We start from the raw sequence: 20,536 nt of genomic DNA, 5'->3' as shown, positions 1-20,536 counted from the left end.
CCGGTCTTGATAATCTATTTACACCCTTTGTGTTGAATGGCATTTGGGAGACTTATCTGTCTGTAATAACCGGTTCAGGCATCAGCCGGTGCATGGCATCTTTCAAAGGTCTAATCTCATTTCAGCTCAAACTCGTTTATCTAAGAGCTTATCCAGAGCAACAAAGCGAAACAAAGCTGCACATGAAGGTTGGTTTAGGGAAGAGTATGAGCGTTAAGTACAACTAAGCCATTATATCTAGTGGTAAATCTACTTTCCAGGTCATATGGTTTTATGACAACTTTTAGTTTTTAAATAATTTTGATTGTAGGGTTTGATATGTAGATATCGAAGTCGTTAAAGAAGTAGACTTGGCCTTTTGCTATGTTAAAGCCTAATATGAAATTATTTATAGGCAATTGAAAAATGACCTGATTTAATCGAATTTTCCAAAACATTTGGGCGCACAGATGATATGTTGATAGGATAATTGAGACCGAACTTTTGGTTTTAATTTATCCAGAATTTAAATAATAATGACTCTCACTTATGGTGCATGGGCTTGAGATAGCTGTTACATCCATACAGACAAGAACGGCGCTTTTTGTAACCAAACGAAGCAATAAAATCAGATGCAGGAGAGAGATGGGATAGCTGTTTAAAATTAAATAATAATTAAAATATTCCATTTGATCTACTGCAAGTAAAAAGTACTTGAAATAACTTTTCCAAACTTTATTTCCTTAAATATCTGCGACAGTTTTATTGTCGCTAAAACTGTCTGTTATTATCGGTCTGTGACTTGGGTTGAGACTACCATATTGGATCGAGTATCTACATAGGCCTACAGAATATTTAGGCCTATGTATAAATAGGCAAAGTAGGCCCTACTATCAAATTCCAACATCATGTTCTGATAAATCAAACAACATTTGCTCTGACAAAGGCCCGTGTAGACCACACCTATAAGTAATCTGCACCTCAATGCATTATAAGTGCAACATTACCGAGATGACCAAACGATTGCCCAATGAAAATCTGCAAATGCCAGGCCTGTTATCGAGTTATTCACCGTTATCACATTGGAACGCTGAACATTCACACCGTGTCTGAAGAACAATGCCGTTCAATGCTGAATATCTCTCAGGAAATGAATTAATGGACATGCAAATATTAGAAACGGAGTAGGGCAAAGATAAAAGAATATATCCTCAGAGAGGTTTAATTCTTTGTTCAAAGTATAAGAAAATACTTCATGAACATTTCACATTTTGCTGACATGAAAAATAACAGCAAATAAAAAGCCTTGTTATTTTGTTTCAACAAAAAAAACACACAAAAAACAGAATCTCCTGAATGAAATGAACATTTTTCAATGTTTTAGAAGAACACAAATATATGGCAATTACCACAAAGAAAAAATAAAAATGACATGAACTTGTGCTCTGAACAGTTTCTTGGCACTCAAGTTAAAAAAATAAGAACAACACCATTGAAATGTTCACACCGAAATGTTCATGATTCTCCATCAAAAAAAGAAAAAAAGAAAATTCTGTTCATATAAAAGCATCAAAGTTCTAACTAAGAAATATATTCATCTCAACACAAATGTGTATCTTGTTTGTTCGGCTGTAAGATCACCAAACACACTATGCAGGCACAGATTTCTCAAAACAAAATAAATCTTTGGCATCTACTGTACAAAATCCACATATTTACACAATTCACAGTCTATTCTCCCAGAGTTGCTTCAACACTGCTGAATCATTAATCACTGTAATACCAAGCTGGCCTTTTCAGTCTTTAGAGAGCTTTGCAGGGACTTTGGACATGATCATCTACCAAGGTCTCCAGACAGCGTCACAGAGCATTACAGGTTGCTTAGGACTTGAAGTCATGGCGGGAGCAGAAAGAACAGTTCTTTGTGCATGCTTCACACAGCCAGATGGTGTGCAAGAATTGCTCAGCTGCACATGAGTGAGATGCTGCTGTGCTGGCAGTGATGAGTCCTCATTGAGATGCACCTGAGTTTCTCTGCGGGATGGTGTGGACAGTAGCTGGGCTTGCATTGAGTGTGATTTGTGAAGGTTTCCACATGCTTTCTCCACTCCATGTCCAAACTCATGGCTCTTGCTAGCAATAAAATTGCTGACTCGTATCAGACATGTCCTCATTCCATCACGGTAGCTCTGACATTTGCTAGGTGAACTCAGGTCTTCATCAGACTCCTCTGTGCGTGCTCTTTTTCCTCTGGTGATTTTAAAAGGGTCAGTCCCCAGTCCTTGGTCATCTCTTAAGAAGTGCACAACACTTTCCAGGATTTCAGCCTTTTCGACTTTAGGGTTCTTGAGTTTCTGTTAAAAAGAAAAAAAATGCAGTCAGATAAAGACAGCTTTTACAGGCTACATGAAGTTAGAGTCTTTATTTAGAAACCTAACTTACCTCATTGTGTGTATTCTCAAGTAATAGCATCCTCAGAGTTTCTAGGCTTTGATTAATGCGATCTCTCCTTCTTTTCTCCATGAGAGGTTTTGAGACCTGTAACATTAAAAATAGTGTATGGTAAAATATCATTCTTAAAAGCCCTAACAGGATAAGTAACAAATCTTCATATCACATTTTGTCACACTGCCACAAAATAACACAGAATATGTAAGGCTTAGGCTATGTGAAGTATAATTATATTTCAGAGGTCTGAAAATACATTGTGAAGCAAATAAAGTTTGGTTTTTACCCGTGTCGAGTCTTTTTGTTCTGGTATGTCAGGATCTTCTTTACTCATTTTGGCGATTAACGAAATCCCTCTATAAAGTGAGATTATAAGCATCGTTTCGGAGTTCAGGTCATTTATGGTACAGTCAGTAAACGCCCAATCTTCTCATTATGAATATTAAAAGAAGACGAACCAATCACAGACCTCTCCTTGAGCAAGCCCCTCATTGATATTCACATAGGCTACAAGCTGGATGAAAGAGACAATGCCTGTAAATGCCAATTGTGAATTAAAAGCCAATAATGACCCATTTAGCCCCCCGCTGGGATGTTTAAACGATGGCTATTCAGTTAAGGTATTGCCAAAGATTATCAAAGAAGGTTTGAACCATTCATATGCGTTATAGGCCTATTTAAAAGAACTTCAAATTTTAAAAGAATTTCGAATCGTTATGATTATCGATAGACAATAAGAAGTGCACTTAGCCATTTGGACAGTTATTACACTGCACAGTAGGCTATTACCGTTTCTGCAGCTTGCATTTAACAATGTTATGTGAGCATAGGCTATTTAATCCAGGATAAGGTGCTAAATATTGTAGGCTAAATATTGACTTGCAAAGTCCATCCATCTTGTAAATTCAATCTTACAATAAAAATAAAGTAAGGTAGGCCTATTTTACTTATTTCAGCTGGTTCACTATAGATTGCTTTTTTCATTAGTGCAGGCTATGAGGTGGGGTCACAGTCTTCCCCCCTGAAGCGCCGGTATAACAAAGCAGGACGTGTTTTACTTGGAGTCACTGAAGTGTAGCATCAATTGAAAGTGGTCTTTTTGCTGATCTTTTGATGTGTGTGGGGTCTTCTCGTGTGTTCGCAAATAATTCTCCTGCCTAATGAGGGCTACAGGCTACAAATAGCCTACAGCTAATTTCATTTGGAAACGACTTTTTAACAAATAAAATGGACGTGCCAATTGCCAACGAAAAAAGCTTTAAAAAATTTACAAAACTTATAAACTTAAAAAAAAAAAAAAAAAAAACATTGTATTCTCTTCCAATAATCAGTTTCGAAGAGTTTCAAATCTCACCCGAAAAGTTTTGCTTTGCTTAATTTCTGAGGATCCACTTGACCATTCCAACAATTTACAAGTGCGTGGGACAATAATGGTTGGCCTAATCGCTCACACTTCTATCAAAACACTGCCATACAGCACACTTATCAGATTTGCTCTAAAAGCCTGGACATCACACCTCTTCACATCCCCCTTTTCACCATAAAGCAGAATGCGCGTGTACTTTCCACTGACGGACACGAGCTAATCACACTTGGCGCGCGACTCCAAAAATGCATTTTCTTTATTTTAAAGTAAGCATTTTCGTATAGCAATAAAACTGTTTCCATGGCCTCCGCATTATAGGCCTAATTTATTTATTTTTCAATTTTTTTCAATTTGTTTCCACTCATATAATTTGTCACAATAAATATGCAATTTTTGAAATTCAGAGCAAATTGTAATTTTATTTAAAATGTTTTTAAAAAGTGCGGTGCTTTTAATGCAGATTGTCACTTTGGCATCATTTTGATTTTACGATTCAACTTATAGGCTACTTTTCAATTTTAGTGTAGGCTACTGACAAAATCGTTATGCTACTTTTAGTCTGTTCACCAAAATGTTAGGACAGATGCCATTTGTGCCTATATGTGTTTTAGCAGTTCACCTAAAGCATTGTTTATTCAAAACCATTTGCTGATATTTGCATATTGCAGCATACAATCAAATGCCCAACTTTTTCCCCCAGAACCAATTGCGCCATTTAAATATGCTTAAGTTTCAATCTATTTTTAATGGCTGTTTTAGATATTATATATAAAAACAGTCAGTGTTTCTGTTTTGCTTGTCAATAGATGTCATAACACATCTGTTTATAGTTTGTTTAGTTAAGGCAATAGAATGCTGGGTGGAAAGTTCACAGTGCCTACGTCACTACCACCTCTCCGCCAATCAGATGCCTCTCCAGAGGCTTAAAATTCCCGTTTGGCTCGGTTCCAGCAGTTTCCCACACATCTAATAAGAATTAGCGTGAAGAGCGAACAACTCTCAACATGACGAAGACAGAAGGAGTCAAAAGAGTAAGTTCTTTAAAAAACTTTTTCTTTCCCAAAATGATTTCTCAAATTAACCTTCACATGCTTATTTGATTGCACGCAATAGTTGAATCTTAAATGTTGTTTAATGATAGCATTGGAAATGTTTTAATTTTTAACCTTTGTTTAAAGAAGTTAAAGCCTGTGATAGAGAAGAAGAGAAGAGACCGAATCAACCATAACCTAGACGCGTTAAGAGATCTGCTTTTCAAGAACACTGCAGACACGGTGAGTACCTGCCCTCGATTTACGATGCATTACTTCGCATTATTTCTGCACTATTTCCTTGACAAACCCCTAAAATGCCTCTCGACTTTCCTCTCTCCTCCCACAGCGTTTACAAAATCCAAAACTGGAAAAAGCAGAGATTTTGGATCTTGCAGTTCAGTACATCAAAAAGACCAGAAGAAAAACTGAGACAAAGGGTTCGTTTTTACTACTTTTACTTTTTACTTCATCCATCTGAATTTAGTATTAAAAAGCTATTACTTATTAGTAATAATTTGCCTAATTTATTATGTGATGTTTTTCAATCTTTCTGCAGTGACATCTACTCAAATGGATTCTAAGGCCACTCAGAAGCAGTCTGTTTCTACAGGACCCATCTACGCCAGTGACTTCTATGAGAGATTTAAACCATCTGAGCAGAAGGAGGTTCTTCTGAAACTGGGGGTCGACCATAATAACCCAACTGGTGCTTCCAAAGCAGGAAATGAACCAGTGGCCCAGATGGGCGTCCTTCTATCATCATCAGGCCAGAACTACCAGCAGAAACCTCTCTTAAACCCCGAATCATCTTTGGATGGCTCTAAACATTTGCATCAGTCGACTTCTCCCCCCAGTTCATCATCATCATCACAATGTAGTTCCCCGCCATCATCTCCCACTTTTACCAGCTTATCCTCCTCTCCCAGTAACTCCCCACCATATCTATTCATGCCTTGTCCTCTACCTGCTCCTTCTGATTCACTGTCACCTCTTTCAACACCACTTTCACTCCATAGGCCTGTCATTGTGCCTCAGCCTATTCTGCCCAACATGGCTAGAGATTTTACCCCACCGCAGTCTCCTGTACTGGCTCTTAGACCGGAACCTTTTTCTCTTCCAACCCAGTCCATATGGAGACCATGGAGCTGAACTCTTACCATGGAGGGCTTTTCCCTTTTACTTAGGCACTGCTCCAATGGAGAAATGACCTCCCAGAAGGACCAAATTGGACGTATGGTGTGGCATGATCACAGGGTTATCACTTGTGTTTGCCTTCAGTTACTATTAGCCTACTTTTGTCGTGTTTTCAATGACGTAGCCTATACTTTTAACTTGACTATTTATTGTTTTGACCAATGTTTGTCTTCACTAGTATACCTGTGATTCTAGCAGTGAAATAAAGTCTTTTTTTTATCAGTTCTTGTTGTGTTCATTTAAAAGAAAAAACTTTGTCTAGACTGTTTTTATAGATGCATAAATTGCATAAATGTATATTTATTAAATACTTTTAGTAACTAAAGTACGTTCACACCAGTCATATAAAACTAGTTTTTAAGCCAAATGTTCAGAAGAAGCTCCTGCAGCCAAACCATTTGGATCTTAATTAAATATGCATTGTCAGTTCTATATTCCTTCATCTTAGAAAAAAATAAAATAAAATACATTAATGAACGTACACATAGCCTACATTACTCAAAAACAAAAACGTTTATACATTTTTGTGCTAGACTGTACTAGATTATAAGCTTGTAACATTAAACTTTGACCTTAAGTAAATGCACAAAATCTTACAAATAGGGATGTTTTAGGACATGCTTTACAATACAGTTTTTCAGAGGTCTTTAGACTCTTCCAGCATCGGACCGAAAAACTCTCAGCTAAAGCTTGTCGATCCGGGACAGCTGGGAAATGTTAGGCTGATGATAAACGGGCAACTCTTTGAGCAATATGTTAGAAAACGCAAGACACAGGGCAGTGAAATGAGAGAGAAAAGCAAGGTCTAGAGATGCGTTTTTTAGAAGGTGAGCGTCTTTTAATTTGAGTACCGCCTGTGGCTTCTTTTTCCATTGTAGTGCTATAAAATTAGGATTAGAATGCGCACAAGAGTGTGAGCTGTAGATAAACATGCACTGGAGCGAGACACCATGAGGATCACCACATTATTTAGAAAGGTAAAAGCTCTCATATGGGCTGAAAATGACATGAACCGACATACAGTATATTGATATATGAAATGGATGCACATGTACACGTTCCTCGCTGACGAAAAACATACGTTGAAAAATATGGTACCAACATTACGCCACTACAGGCCTTTCAACGCTACAGTTAAATAAAAATAAAAGTGCCGTTATTAGTGAAACAATCTGTGCTTTTTTAGCACGCTTAGCCTGCTGCAATTTTAAATACTCTACTGCCATCTCGTGGTGTCTATGAATGCAGAATACCTTTAAAAATAATGTTTTGTAAGCATAGCCTATTTTCAGTATGACCAAAATACAGCATTTTTATAAGTCAGCCAAAATGTTCAAATGGTTTCTGTGATTTACAACAAAAATAATAATAATTAATTTCATTAGACTACAGTGCCTTTTTGAATTCTGCTTTAATTCGCAAACAACATATTTGTGCTCATGTCAATGTTTTGCCAAACATATTCATTGTGTTAAATTTCCATAGCTTTTTAATAGTGTACATGTTGAAGCATGTGACATGAAAGCCTAGTTCAACCCAGTACTGACAAAAATATGCGGTGGTTTTACATTGGGGAAAGTGAACTATTTTCTCCAAAGATTTGCACTGATTCAGCCTACTGGTCAGTAGAGGGCAACATAAGATAGTATTAACGGGTTCAGTCCACAATTGAGCTCTGGCTTGTAGATACAGAGAGCCTGGTGTTGTTACCTGTGTTCCTGGGCGGTAAGCCGAGGATGCATGACTTCTCTCTCTCATGAATGTCAGAATTTTTCTCTCACTCCTGTAGTCTTGGATAAATCTGTAACATCTTCCCTATCTGCCATCCACATCTCTATTACAAATCCTGAATATTTTCTGAGCAAGGCACCAGGGGATTTGGCTGGAGAAAACAGAGTTTCTGACATGACAGAACACGTTTTTGGATAATGGTTATTTTTTTCTCTCTCCTCCTTCTGCCGTCTTCACATTCAGAAGCTTCTCTCTGTACCAGTGCCATTACTAATGAAATGGCCATTGTTCATTGTGAGGTAAAAGAGCACATGATGCACATTTGCTGTCTTTCTGCAGGTTTTGATCATTGCAATGAGTGACAATCAAGGAGGGAAACACAAATTAAAGAGGACGCTCTGCCTGGACGGAGGAATGCTGCCTGAGTAATCGTAATTGAATGTGGTGGGGAAGAAATCACCTCGGAAAATGCAGGACAAAAGCCTGAAATCCCCGCACAAGCTTTCTCAGGTCACACTGATTAGAGCTGATCCTGTTACCTGTGTAGTCTTAGTCTTGTTAATAGTGAATGCAACTCATGCATTCCTGATCTGGTACAAAACAGGGAGGGAGAGACTTAAAGAAAACATTGACAAGGATCCAGCACAGAGATGTCACTGCTCCTGCCACGGTTTATTGGACTCTGAGTTAAATACATTTGTGTTGGCACATCTCAAAAGCAATTTGTCGAGGCAGGGCTGCTGTCAAACACTTTCATCACACGTGCACACACTTGTACATGCCCCGTCCTTCAAAGCAAGGCGTTCTCGCCGGCACGCACACGCACAAATGTTGTGGTTTCATTGAAAACGGATCCCACTTTGTGCAAAATTTCTCTGTGTGTTATGAATATCCACTGAGTGATGTCCCATGAATGTTATTTTAGTCAGAATCAACGGTTCTAATTTGGAAAAAGAGATTATTTCATTCTCAAACCATGCTGCATGTGTTCAACCTTAATGTTTAGCTGTAAGGTCACTGAGTCTTCATTAATGATTCCAGCTTCCTTGTAATGTTGACAGATCTGGTTAATGGGGGTCTATTTCATTTCCTCATTCCATAGATTCAGAAATCCTTTTGTTAGATTATGTCAGAGCCGCAGGGCATTATGTTGTTAGAGAAGTGACTCGATTAAAAAACACACAGTTAATCTGGGAGGATGTATGTATATGTGTCTTTAAGCCATGATGATCATTGCCCTCAGTCTATTTAAAACATTTACAGATGGATAGTTTGAGTAAAGGAAGTTTAAACACAGTAATATTAATATACTAATTGTTGCAAAACATTATAAAGAAATTGTGGAGCTGTACAATGAAGACAAGAGCTGTCCTCCCAGCTAACATGGAAGGTTCTCCTAAAGGTATGGACAAATGTTCTTCCAGAAACGTTAATAGAACATTCGTTTAAAGTTATCTGGTCTTTAATAATGTTTTCAAAACTTTAGCACAAAAGCACCTTTTCTGAAAGGTTTTAGTTAGATTTTTAAAATGTTACTAGTTGTTTCAGAATGTTTAGAGAACATTCAGAAGTAACATTACCATAATGTTTGATAAATGATAAAATGGAATGTGTAAACTGGACGTTTTTGAACATTCAGAAAACATTCAGAAATAATGTTTTCATAACTTATAAAAATATTCTTCTAACATATTTTTGTTTGCTGGGCTCTTATAGTAAGATAGACATTAAAATGTTGTAATTTGTCCAGTGATTTTTGGGTCAGTGACTTATAAGAGTGTCCATGATAAAGAAATGTTTTAAATTCCTTACACTTTGTGTACACATTTTTATCAATATTTATATAAAAAATGATTTAGCAAATTTAAAATAAATAAATGAATACATTTTAAATAAAGGATAACCATTATTATGTTTTACAGTTTAAATGTAGTTTTCAAGGTAAAAGTTTTTTTTTTTTATAATTATTTTTTCATTAATTAAATAATTAACTATATACTGATGAGGTCTGTAATCGTTAAAAAGCTTTATATTTGTGTGGTGTTAGAACACACAGCATTTTATAAGCTGAAGGAAAGTTATGGGGTCATTATGATATTATTACAGTGTATAACCTGGATATTTTTTGTTTTGTTTTATGCAACCCCCTCCCCAAATAAGAAAGAATATCGAAATTAATTTTAATTGAGAAATTCATCCTAGACGGGGTGTATTTGCATTCGCATTGTACGTACACATGTATGTATGTATGTTTAATGTATGTTTGAATTATTGAGAGGACAAAAAGTAGAATTGGTTGCAAGGACACCATTGAGATTTGGCTTGGTGTACCTGGAGGAAGACACTCTTCATGAGTCCATCCCGGTCCTCAAGAATTCAATCTTTCGCTACTCACAACTAAACACCATTTTCCCCTCTTTCATTTGTCTTTTTTCCCTTCACAGGAGCTTTTGAAGTTAATGGAGAAAGGAGCACTGACTGTAGCAAATTACCTGGGCTGAAACATTTTTGACATAAGTCCTAAGAGACGGGTGAGCCACTTCTCCTGGAGGCCCCATCGGGAGCGTTTAATCTCGGGCCATGAGAGGCAGCGTTGCTGACAGAGTGACAGGACAGCTGGACACGCTTCCAGGCGGCAGTGACGGACACGCCAGTCTTCGGAGCAGGGCCACTGCCCATGCATCACCACAAAGGTAAGCACCTGACAGGGTGTGGAGACCAAAACCACTGCAGCAGAGATCACACCAGATATTGCTCTGTTTCAGCACCTTACGGTTTTAATAATGGTTTATGGTTTATATTTAAGCCTTTTAGAAAGCTCTAGGTCACAACAGCCTCCTAAGAACTTATACTTCAGGGCCGAATCCGTGCAACAGAGGCCTATTTAGCCATTGTTCATTATCGTATGTCAGCCAGGAAGTCTTGCTGAATATTGTCCTTATCACAGATCCCAAGTTCTTAATAGCTGTTCTTAAAAGCCACTGTAGTAGAGAGCACCGCCCAGTTCTGTAACAGAGAGTAAATAGATGCGATATACTCCTCTATTCCCAGATAGTCAAAACAAAAACGTGGTAACAATAGCTTTGGAGACTAGCAATTGTGCTGCTGAGACACTATTTGACATTTTCTTTCTGCTGAATAATGTCTTTCATTGGGGAGCCATACAAACGCTCTATTAATTTGGAGAGTCAATTGTTGTATAATTTGCCTCTGAATGCGTAAAAAATAAACTGTTTCACAATGTTCTGCACAATTAGTCCTTCGTACTGTATAAATAGCTCTTTTGAAACCAACAATGTGTAATTGTGTCCACTTTGAGCGATGAGCTCACAAATATGGAGCTCTTTCTATGTTTATCGCTTCAAGCTCCATTGTTAAAGCATTTGGCATGAACAGAGGTTGCGGTCGACGTGGAGTTTGTCGTGCCCTGAGGTTGTGTGTTAACTGAGGAGTCTCTCTGGTGTCTGAAAGCAGTGCTCCCTGCCGGCTCCTCTGACCTAGAACCCCCTGCAGTGGGTGGGCTGTGACCCAGGTAGCCTAAAGCCATGCTGGGTAGCAACTTCTGCTCTAGAGTTCTTGTAATCCGTCAGGATGTACTTCAGCTCAAAAAGAAGGTTGCACTCTTCTACTGCCACTAACACCCCTTTTAAAAACCAGGAACAACTTAACAGTTCAAAGGTCAGCACAGGAAAAAGCTGGCGGCAGTTAAAAATAGTGTGTAATTTGTATTTTGGCTAAAAATACTGAGAGAGATGGTTTTGATCAGGCCAGAAAAGCAATGTGAGGTGTAAAAATGAAACGAATGAATTGAAAAATGTATTTTGTCCTGAGAAAATATGGGATTTAAATATGCAACTGTTTTTCTAGTCATCATGCAAAAGTCTTTGAAATCATTGTGAACTCCAGTGTCCAGTGTTTCAGTGAAGCATTGTATCTGCATTACTATTTTATGACAGTTACAGTTTTTAGTTCATGCACTCCAAAAACATTAAAATAAATTTCATTCAGAAATTTAAAACAGGCCTGAAAAGCAATACGAATGGAAAGAGGTGAATTAATCAAGAAATTGATTTAAAAAGAAAACATGGGATTTAAATATGCTACAGTTGTTCTAGTTATCATGCAAATGTGTTTGATCTTGTACTCAGTGTTCCAACAGGAAATGTTCAAATTTCAAATTTCAAACCACTTTTCTTGCTGTTTAAAAAATTAAATCACATTATCATTACGCTTTGCTCAAACTGATGTTTGTCATTCACAGGAAACTTGCAGAAGAAACTAGTATTTAAAAACATTTAGTTAACACCTGGCATCTCTGCTGCAGCAGTGCAGTGTATACTTTGAGAAAACAACCTTTGGCCTGAATGAGGGGTTTCCCAAAGCAGCTCTAGTGGATCCAATCGGGAAAGTGCCATAGTTACATTTGGAAAGTACAGGCTGGCTTTGAGCCAAATACAAATGCCTTTTATTGTGTTGTAAGTGCATACAGCTCATCATAACCACATTACGGCTTAAAACATTTGCTCAGAGATTCAGCTCCTATATGGAAAATGGTTGTAGAGGCATGTAGGCTATCATTGTTTTTTATTTTATTAAAGGGATAGTCTACTAAAAATGAAAATACTGTAATCATTTTCTCACCCTCATGTCACTACAAACCTGTATGAATTTCTTTAATTTGTGGAACACAAAAGAACATATTTTGAAGAATGTAGGTAACCAAAGAGTTATATATATGAACTTCATATTGATGAAGTATACATTTTAAGATAGAGAAAAGTTGGGAAACTGTAATAATAATAATAATAATAATAATAGTATTATTTTGTTTTTTACTTCTGATCTTAAAAACACGGCCAATACAAAAAAGTGTAAAAGATTAAAAATGTGGAAAGAGCACATGTACTTTTTTAAACAAATTGTACACATTTTTATTTCTGACAATTATTAATATACAGAGTAATATATGAAGTATTTATTTCAATCTCAGACATTGTCATGTCTTCAGAATGCAAAGTGATTTTTTTTTTTCTCCTTGCACTCCATTTGAAGAGAGCTTTTCATATGAACTTGAAACAGCACCTCTAGGCAGATCCACATTAAAACTGACAGGAAAACACCTTCCAGAAGGGGCTTTTAAACGCACAGGGGGGCTTTTGTGATCCATCTCAACCCCAGTCACCTTCATCTTGCCCTCTGTGTTTACGATACACATCTTCTAACAGTCCGCCGAGATCAATGGTCAATGCAGGATGATTGTGCTTCGAAAAAGGCTTTGCAGACACGGATACTTGTCCGTGAGCATGAGAGCCACAAAGATCTCAAAGCCTGTTTAACAATATAAAATCATCCTCCAGGTGGTCCAGATGGAACAAACTCATGCTAGTCAAGAGACTGAAGGTGCGGCTGGGTCTTAAGAGTGTGAATGGAGCTTCACTCGTCTTTTGAAATGGCTCATGCCCGCTGTTTTTGTGGTCCTGTCTCCTTTGATGTTTGAGGTTGAGATGTTACACCAAAGAAAAGCTTTGTGGGAAGTTTTCTATGTGCTGGTATGTCAGCTGAAATAATGGCTGTTTTGACATGACTGGTGCAGAAACTTTAATCTTGGCATCACTCATGTGTTATTCGCTGGAATGAAAAAATGATGAAATTGCATTTCATGTCAAAGCACAAAAAAAGCACACGCCGGACGCTCGGTTGTTCTGACTGCGGCCCGCATTTCTGTGACATTGTATGTGCTGATGAAACATAGGCCTTTATTGTCTTATCTTGAAACCAACACCACAATGTATCCATCAGCGACGTACGAGTAGCGTGCAAGTGTGTGTGTCTCAGAGGATCTGCGGCAAGACTTTGTTCTTCTCTATTTGTTAAACTGATGTTAAAACACCAAGATATCTCTTTAGGATAAAGGCAAGCATCATCATGCAGCATTCAGGCGAAATGTGTGGACCACCAGGCGGAGGTCTTCACATACAGGAATAAAGGTAGTGTGATATGAGCCTAACTCCTTATGCTGAGAGTGATTACGCTCTGATTTGCGGTATAGGGACTGGTGGTGCTTTGTCTGGCTCATCTAGATTTTAGATAGAATGCAATGATAAGTGTCATGAAAGGAGCTTGTCATCAGTTTTTTGTGTTATTTTTTTCCCACAGCACCATGATGATGGCAGCAGGGGGCAGCTGAAAGGGCTCGGAGTTGGCAGAGATGCAGCATGGGTTGACAGGCAGGCACTCGCTGGTGACAGAGCACCGGAGCTTCTGTCTCTTTGAAGTTTCTTCTCTGTAAGCATTTCTATTCCCAACCCCTGTCTTTAAGAAGAATAAAAAAAAAAGAAATTAATCATTTTATTCCGCAAGGACACATTAAGTTTGGCATATTCTGTTTCAAATAAATGCTGTTCTTTTGAACTTTCCATTCATCAAAGAATCCTGAAAAAATGTATCATGGTTTCTACAAAAATAATGAGCAGCACAAATGTTTTCAACACTGATAATAATATGAAATGTTTCTTGAGCAGCAAATCAGCATATTAGAATGATGTTGAAATGATGCTGAAAATTCAGCCTAGCATCAGAGGAATAAATTACATTTTTAAATTATATGAAAATAGAAAACAGTTGTTTTAAATTGTAATAATATTTCACAATATTGCTGTTTTACTGTAGTTTTCTTATATTCTTCTAGTTTAAATCTTACACATTTCATTAGTTTAATACAAACATTTAAATTGCAAATTATATTATTAGCAAAACAATTGGAGTGAAAAATTGGATTGAAAGTTTGTTTTTGCTTTAATGATAAAAAATGGCAAGGGTTTCATACAAAGACTCACATGATCAGTGCCACAGATTTGCTTATTTAATTTGGAAATAGTGCAAAATATTTATTTTACAGTATTTCTTTGTTGTAAGTACAGTGTTGTAGTCGAGACCGGCTCATTTGAGTCCAAGTCATAACCGAGACCAGAAGAGATTGGAGTCCAATTCAAGAACACATGCTCCCGAATCCATGAAAATAAAAATATCTTGAAATCTGGCTCGTATTATTATAGTCTTGATCTTTGAGTCAGAGTCCAGGACCGTATTTTCCTGGTCTTGTTCTTGTCATGGATTTGTGAGAATGTGGATTTGGTCTTGACTCTGTCAACATTGTATTCATCCCCCAATTATTTCCCTAGGTTTAAATAAAATAATAAAATTCAATTAAAAAACGTTAAAACAAACAAGATAGCACACTTATATTATTGAAATTCACCTAAAAAGTGGCGATACAATGGATTCATTCATTGTAAAAGCTATATATGATTTTATTCAGGTCAGTAATGGTCTAAAGCAACCAACTGGAGTCTACATTTTCACAAAATAGGATGTTTGCTGTTCTTCTTGTTATCTACACCACATAGCACAGCATTAATGCCATCTAATGTTTCCCCCATATACCCCACAACACACACAACCCTATGTTATCAGTTCTGCATGTCAATGTCAAGCTTAAAAAGGCTATTTCCTCTTACCTAGAATGTTACCTGTATGTACTGAGGCCAATATTATAGCTGTCATCTCTGCCCAGTGCTCCCTGCATAAAAGAATCTTTTGTTCCAGTTGTAATTTAGACATTATTCAGCTCTCAGGTGCACACACACAGCAGACAGTGGCGAGGAACACTATATCTGCTCTTGAACATGGCATAACTGTTTCTTGTTGACAGAGTGGGATTTCTCAGCAAGACATCACTACATCTTTAATTCTCTGCTCGTTTTTCTTGTAAATGCTGGAGAACATGGAAAATGCACATACATGACCAATGCTGGCAAGGAATGTATTTCCACGATCACCGGTGCTTTTACATCTACAGCAAATCAAAAATGCTCACTCTTTTCTTTGACAAGCGCTCAAGAACGTAAGAAGAAAAACATATGATGTCTTGAAAGTGACAACATAAACCTTACTGTTTCTCGCCTCAAGGCAACGGATTGTGCACACTGTTGTGATTGGTCACCATCTCTGAAGCTCATCTTGGAGCTCGCACCCCTTTCTCAAGGGAGAGAGATGCTTTTGTTTGATGGTGACAGGGGGAATGTCAGACTAAGCAGCGCTTCAGCTCTTCAAAACCTCAGAAAAGCCTTAATGTGCACACAGAGCTACTTTGATCTGCTGATTCTTACACATCTGCAACAAGCTTGGAATAAATCTGAATAGCTGCCACTGTTTTTCGTGTTAGAGTGGGCCATGTGAAGTTTCTGGAATTATTGGCCGTGAGGAAGAACATTCCTTTAGATGTTTGCAAAGTCTAGCTGCTTTTCTGACAAATAAAACAGTTTTTTTTTTCTTTGAGACTGTTCAAAATCTGTACATGTTTGGTACTATTTATGGCATCCCATGAAGGAATCTCTTGGGACCAGTGCAGGGATAAAATAATGTTTTATTTACTTTGTTGGTTCTACACAAATTGTCAGCATTTTTGTGCAAAATCTGGTGTAACTCATTCCTTGAATCTAATTTTAGGAATGTAGCTGTCCTACTTTTATTTATTTTGTTCATTCCAAGAAAAGTCTGTTCTGTTTGTCATGCTAAAATAATAGTGTTTCAGATTGCGACGGTGGAATAATACCTGCAATTCTGCACTGATTTTTACTACTTAAAATAAATGTGAATGAATATAATATAAAATATTATATATGAAAGAAAGCCTGAATTATTCATTTTCCTGTTTTTCTTTCCTTTTTTTGACAGGGAATGGTGGGGCAGAGGGCAGAGGGGGGTGTGCATACATTACTGTGGGATAATTAACATCTAAAGCACTGGGTCATTCTGAGCCCTGCTGTGTAAGGAAACGCTGGCACATGCATTCTTCAGCTGCTCACTCGTCTTTAATCAATCGCGATATCTCCACTGGATCTATATGGGAAGGGTATTAAAAGATTAACTGAAACTTAACCAGAATAATGACTTTTGATTTAAAATCTCTGTTTGGAGCAAGAGGATGTCATTTTAACGCTTATCTATTACCCGAGACCACAGCGCTGTATGTTGGTGGGAACTCCATCTATACCTGTCGGCCTAACAATTTCCCCTCCAGATAATTACGGCTGGGGTCAGATTGGTCTCAGAAGCCAAACTTCAAATCAGATGACAGGAAGTTTTTCCAAGCACTTCTTAGAAATAACATTTTAACCCCAATTTAAAGCAGTTCAGTTCGAAGGAAGAAAACACAACTTTTCCCCTTTTTTTTAATTGCTTGGTAATAATCTTCACCTATTTCTTTATTATACCCTTCAGTTTTCTAATGCAAATTAGAGCTGACCGCATTTTATACTGTTCAACAGATTGGGGTTTGTGAGATTTTTTAATGTTTTTGAAAGAAGTCTTTTATGCTCACTAAGGCAGTTTTATACAATATATTATTTCAATTTAAAATAAGTGTTTTCAGTTTTAATTTATTTGAAAATGTAATTTATTCCTATGATGCAAAGCTGAATTTTCAGCATCATTACTCCAGTCTTCAGTATCACATGATCTTTCAGAAATCATTCTAATATGCTGATTTGCTGCTCAAGAAATATTTATCTTTATCCTATAATATATATAATCTATAAATAGATTCTCTGATGAATAGAAAGTTCAAAGAAACAGCATTTATTTCTACATTATAAATGTCTTTTCTCTCACCTTTTAATGCATCCTTGCTGAATAAAAGTTTTTTTTTTTATATTTCTTGCCCACTTTTGAACAGTAGTGTGGAAGTAGTAGTGTATACATTTGAACAGTAGTACATTACATTTTATTAACTTTTTGGAGTATATATGACGTTATTAAATATTTTAATTGCATGAAAAGTAATCCCCAAATCAGCTTAATATTAGACTGGGAAATGCCCATAGAGACATCTGACCTGAACTATATCTAATGAGTGACCTTTCCATATCAGAATCTCACATTTCTAGTTCACCAGGTTCCCTCCAGAAATTCTTCTGCATGTCAGATGGTATACATCTTATCACCTTGTGCAGCATCTTGTTGTGGTAGCTTGTGTTGCCTTTGATATCGGAGAACATAGAGGTTTCACCAAAATAAAGGCCTCCTTTGTACTCCGCTGATTAACTTCTGTACCTGAGCTCCCTGATAAGGCCCGAAAAAAATCCATCCTCAAGAAGCCGACAACCGTGGATCCTGTTGGTTTTATTTATTGAGTTTTCTGTGACAGCTTTGGATTTTGTTCAGTGCTTGAAATTGCCAAACTATTGATGCCTGTTATCTTTGCCATCACATCATAATAACGAATATCAGCTTTTTAAACTCTTTTCTTTCACATTGGAAAACATTTTTACACATCTTTCATCTGATGTTAAATCTTATTTTCTTCTTAAGTATACTTGTGGTCTTCTGAGCTCTTTAAGAGACTTTAATGTGTGTTATGAACTACATTCAACAGATAAAAACTACAAAGCACATGTAAAAAGAGCTCCTTTGATAACCTGCCATTTGAATTTGTCAGTGTTCGTTGTTCTAATGAAATGTACAGGCCTGAGGGCATGTACTCCAGCATCACAGAAGGGAAATCACATCAAATTTATTTTGATGTTGGTTTATCAAAAAAGCCAAGGATTTTGGTTTGGCTCATTTACATGTTCTCTTTTTTTGTTGTATAAATAATGTGTCTTGACAAAGTGATGGGAAATAGATGTCTGCCACTCCTCAGCAAATTGGTCTGCATCTTTCTTGCAGTAAAATTGATTGCACAATTAATTTTTGCTTAAATGCACCATGTTTGATGCACAATTCTTGAAACACTCTAACTTTTCTCTCCACAACTTGTGATCAGGGTGATAGGACTTTCATAGTGAGGGGATTTCCATTCCTCTGAAGGCCTCCACATGACTGTGAAGTGTGTTTTTGAAATCCCTCACAACATCAGCTTACACTTCTGCAGGTCACCATCCACAGTTGAATGTGTTTTTGGACAGTCGGGTCTTATTACTTTGACATCTTTGTAGGAGAGATGAGGGATGCCGGCATGTTTGAAATTAATGTTGTTCTTCATTCATTAAAAAACCCTCTACTATTATACTATTGTAAATACAACTCAATGTCAGCTCACATTTTTGTACTTTTATAAGCAATCGCTGTATTTACATGCATTTACACTCATTTGTCAGACACTTTTATCCAAATAAACTTAATGGATTATTCATGGATTTTTGGGAAATTGAATCCATGATTTTGGTGCTACTAGCACCTGTTTGAGCTAGGAACACTTTTGGCTTCTCGTGAAATAATTCGCTTTTTTGTACTATTGCTCATTTGAATGTTGCTTTGGATGAAAAAGTCAGACTTTTTCATTTTGCTAATAAATATCTATCTGATTAATGAATGAATGAATGAATGAATTAATTAATTGTCAAAAATTACATAAAATCTTTAGTGAAATATATTCTGAGTGAGTGAGCCACCAATCTACCATTTTATTTAAGAACTAAAAAGTGATAGTATCATCAGGATATGATCATTTAACCCCTGACCCCTTCTGTCATCTTCCCATGCTGCCTCTGATAGTGTTTTCATACACATCTGATGTCTTGTCAGAACCTGCAGTGCTCAGCCCTATGATTTATAAAGTGTCTTGATGGGAGCGTTTTAATTGCATATGTACACATTGACAGGTGGCCGCTCTTTTTGATATTTACGCTTTGATCTCTGTTTATATGATCACTGCAGGCCATGTGAAAGAAACTAAGACTCTACACATGGGATTTCACCAAGTAAAAACATCCTCTGGATTTCAGGTGCCACTGCAGCTGATGATGATGTAGATGGAAAAGACAGCAACATAACATATGGTGTTTTGGTTTCATTAAATTTAACTGAGCCATAACAATCACTGTCATAACAGAAGCATGAGACTTATTTCCATTTTTCTTGCAGCAAAATTTTAATTTACACACACACACACACACACACACACACACACACACACACACACACACATATATATATATATATATAATTTATTATAAATTATTTTGTCATTTTACACACACACACACAAACAAACAAACACATACTTACATATACTATCTATCTATCTATACAGTATATATATATATATATATATATACATTTGTCTGTTTACCCTGACAGTTTCCTTTTACACGTTTCCTTTGAAATTCCTTGTACTACAAAACATAATCACTTTTTTTCTTAAAATAGCAAGAGAATAAGTGCTAGAAGGAGTGACTGATTTCTAACCAAACAGCAAAATCAACCATCGTCCCAATAAGGGAGGAGACTATTGATTTATAGGCAACTGGAATCCAGACAAGTGCTTGACAAGCGGAAATAATTTCTCCTCAAGAGACATCAATAGGTTCTGATGGGGTTATTAAGGGGAATCAAATATATTTGCATTTAGACAACGAGCAATTTGTCATGTAAACCGAAATCTCCTCTCACACTTGAATGCAAAGGAGCTCTAGCAGGAACCGAATGAAAGTTAATCAGGAATGTATGGCACAAAACACATGATGAATGAACTGCTTTAATGCCGAGCCAGGTAAACAAAGTAATCTCTCAACATCCTCATCGATGTAATGAGTTTATAGAGTCCTTTGACTGTTTTCTGATGAGCAATTAATGCTTGAAAATTACCCTTGGGGTTTAAGGGCAAAGCATTTAATGTCTGCATGCTAACAGTACATACTGGAAAAAGTATTAAAAGATTTTGTGACAAAATCCCAAAGGTTTTCTTCTGCCATGCACTCTATTCATTGCAAACTGAACACAG

General features: G+C 36.9%; 2 protein-coding genes and 1 long non-coding RNA gene across 5 annotated transcripts; 2 read left to right on the top strand and 1 right to left on the bottom strand.

The window, feature by feature from the left end:
• Positions 1–1,336: 1,336 nt before the first annotated feature.
• On the bottom strand, positions 1,337–3,990 carry her5 (hairy-related 5). Of its 2 annotated transcripts, XM_058798203.1 has the most exons (5): positions 3,782–3,990; positions 2,897–2,941; positions 2,714–2,783; positions 2,422–2,517; positions 1,337–2,333 (listed from the first exon to the last, which is right to left on the bottom strand). In XM_058798203.1, the coding sequence occupies exons 2-5, from the start codon at positions 2,917–2,919 to the stop codon at positions 1,818–1,820; spliced, it is 705 nt and encodes a 234-aa protein (XP_058654186.1). In that variant the 5' UTR covers positions 2,920–2,941; positions 3,782–3,990; the 3' UTR covers positions 1,337–1,817. The 2 variants fall into 2 exon arrangements, with proteins under 2 accessions (XP_058654186.1, XP_058654185.1); XM_058798202.1 differs by having other exon boundaries at positions 2,897–3,990.
• A 693-nt stretch (positions 3,991–4,683) lies between these two features.
• Positions 4,684–6,223, top strand: her11 (hairy-related 11). 2 transcript variants are annotated; one of them, XM_058798200.1, is made up of 4 exons: positions 4,684–4,824; positions 4,972–5,067; positions 5,174–5,264; positions 5,384–6,223. In XM_058798200.1, exons 1-4 carry the CDS (start codon positions 4,798–4,800, stop codon positions 5,974–5,976), a joined length of 807 nt encoding a protein of 268 aa, XP_058654183.1. In that variant the 5' UTR covers positions 4,684–4,797; the 3' UTR covers positions 5,977–6,223. The 2 variants fall into 2 exon arrangements, with proteins under 2 accessions (XP_058654183.1, XP_058654184.1); XM_058798201.1 differs by having other exon boundaries at positions 4,752–4,824; positions 4,975–5,067.
• Positions 6,224–6,726: 503 nt separating this feature from the next.
• LOC131553765 (uncharacterized) lies at positions 6,727–14,055 on the top strand. The gene is made up of 3 exons (XR_009274256.1): positions 6,727–6,998; positions 10,197–10,445; positions 13,909–14,055. It is a non-coding gene; the product is annotated as an uncharacterized LOC131553765 (long non-coding RNA).
• The last annotated feature ends 6,481 nt before the right edge of the window (positions 14,056–20,536 follow it).

Source organism: Onychostoma macrolepis, chromosome 14, assembly GCF_012432095.1.
Source record: "Onychostoma macrolepis isolate SWU-2019 chromosome 14, ASM1243209v1, whole genome shotgun sequence".
Lineage (NCBI taxonomy): Eukaryota > Metazoa > Chordata > Actinopteri > Cypriniformes > Cyprinidae > Onychostoma > Onychostoma macrolepis.
The sequence above is the reverse complement of the archived record's forward strand: the minus strand, read 5'-3'. Positions and strand labels throughout refer to the sequence as shown.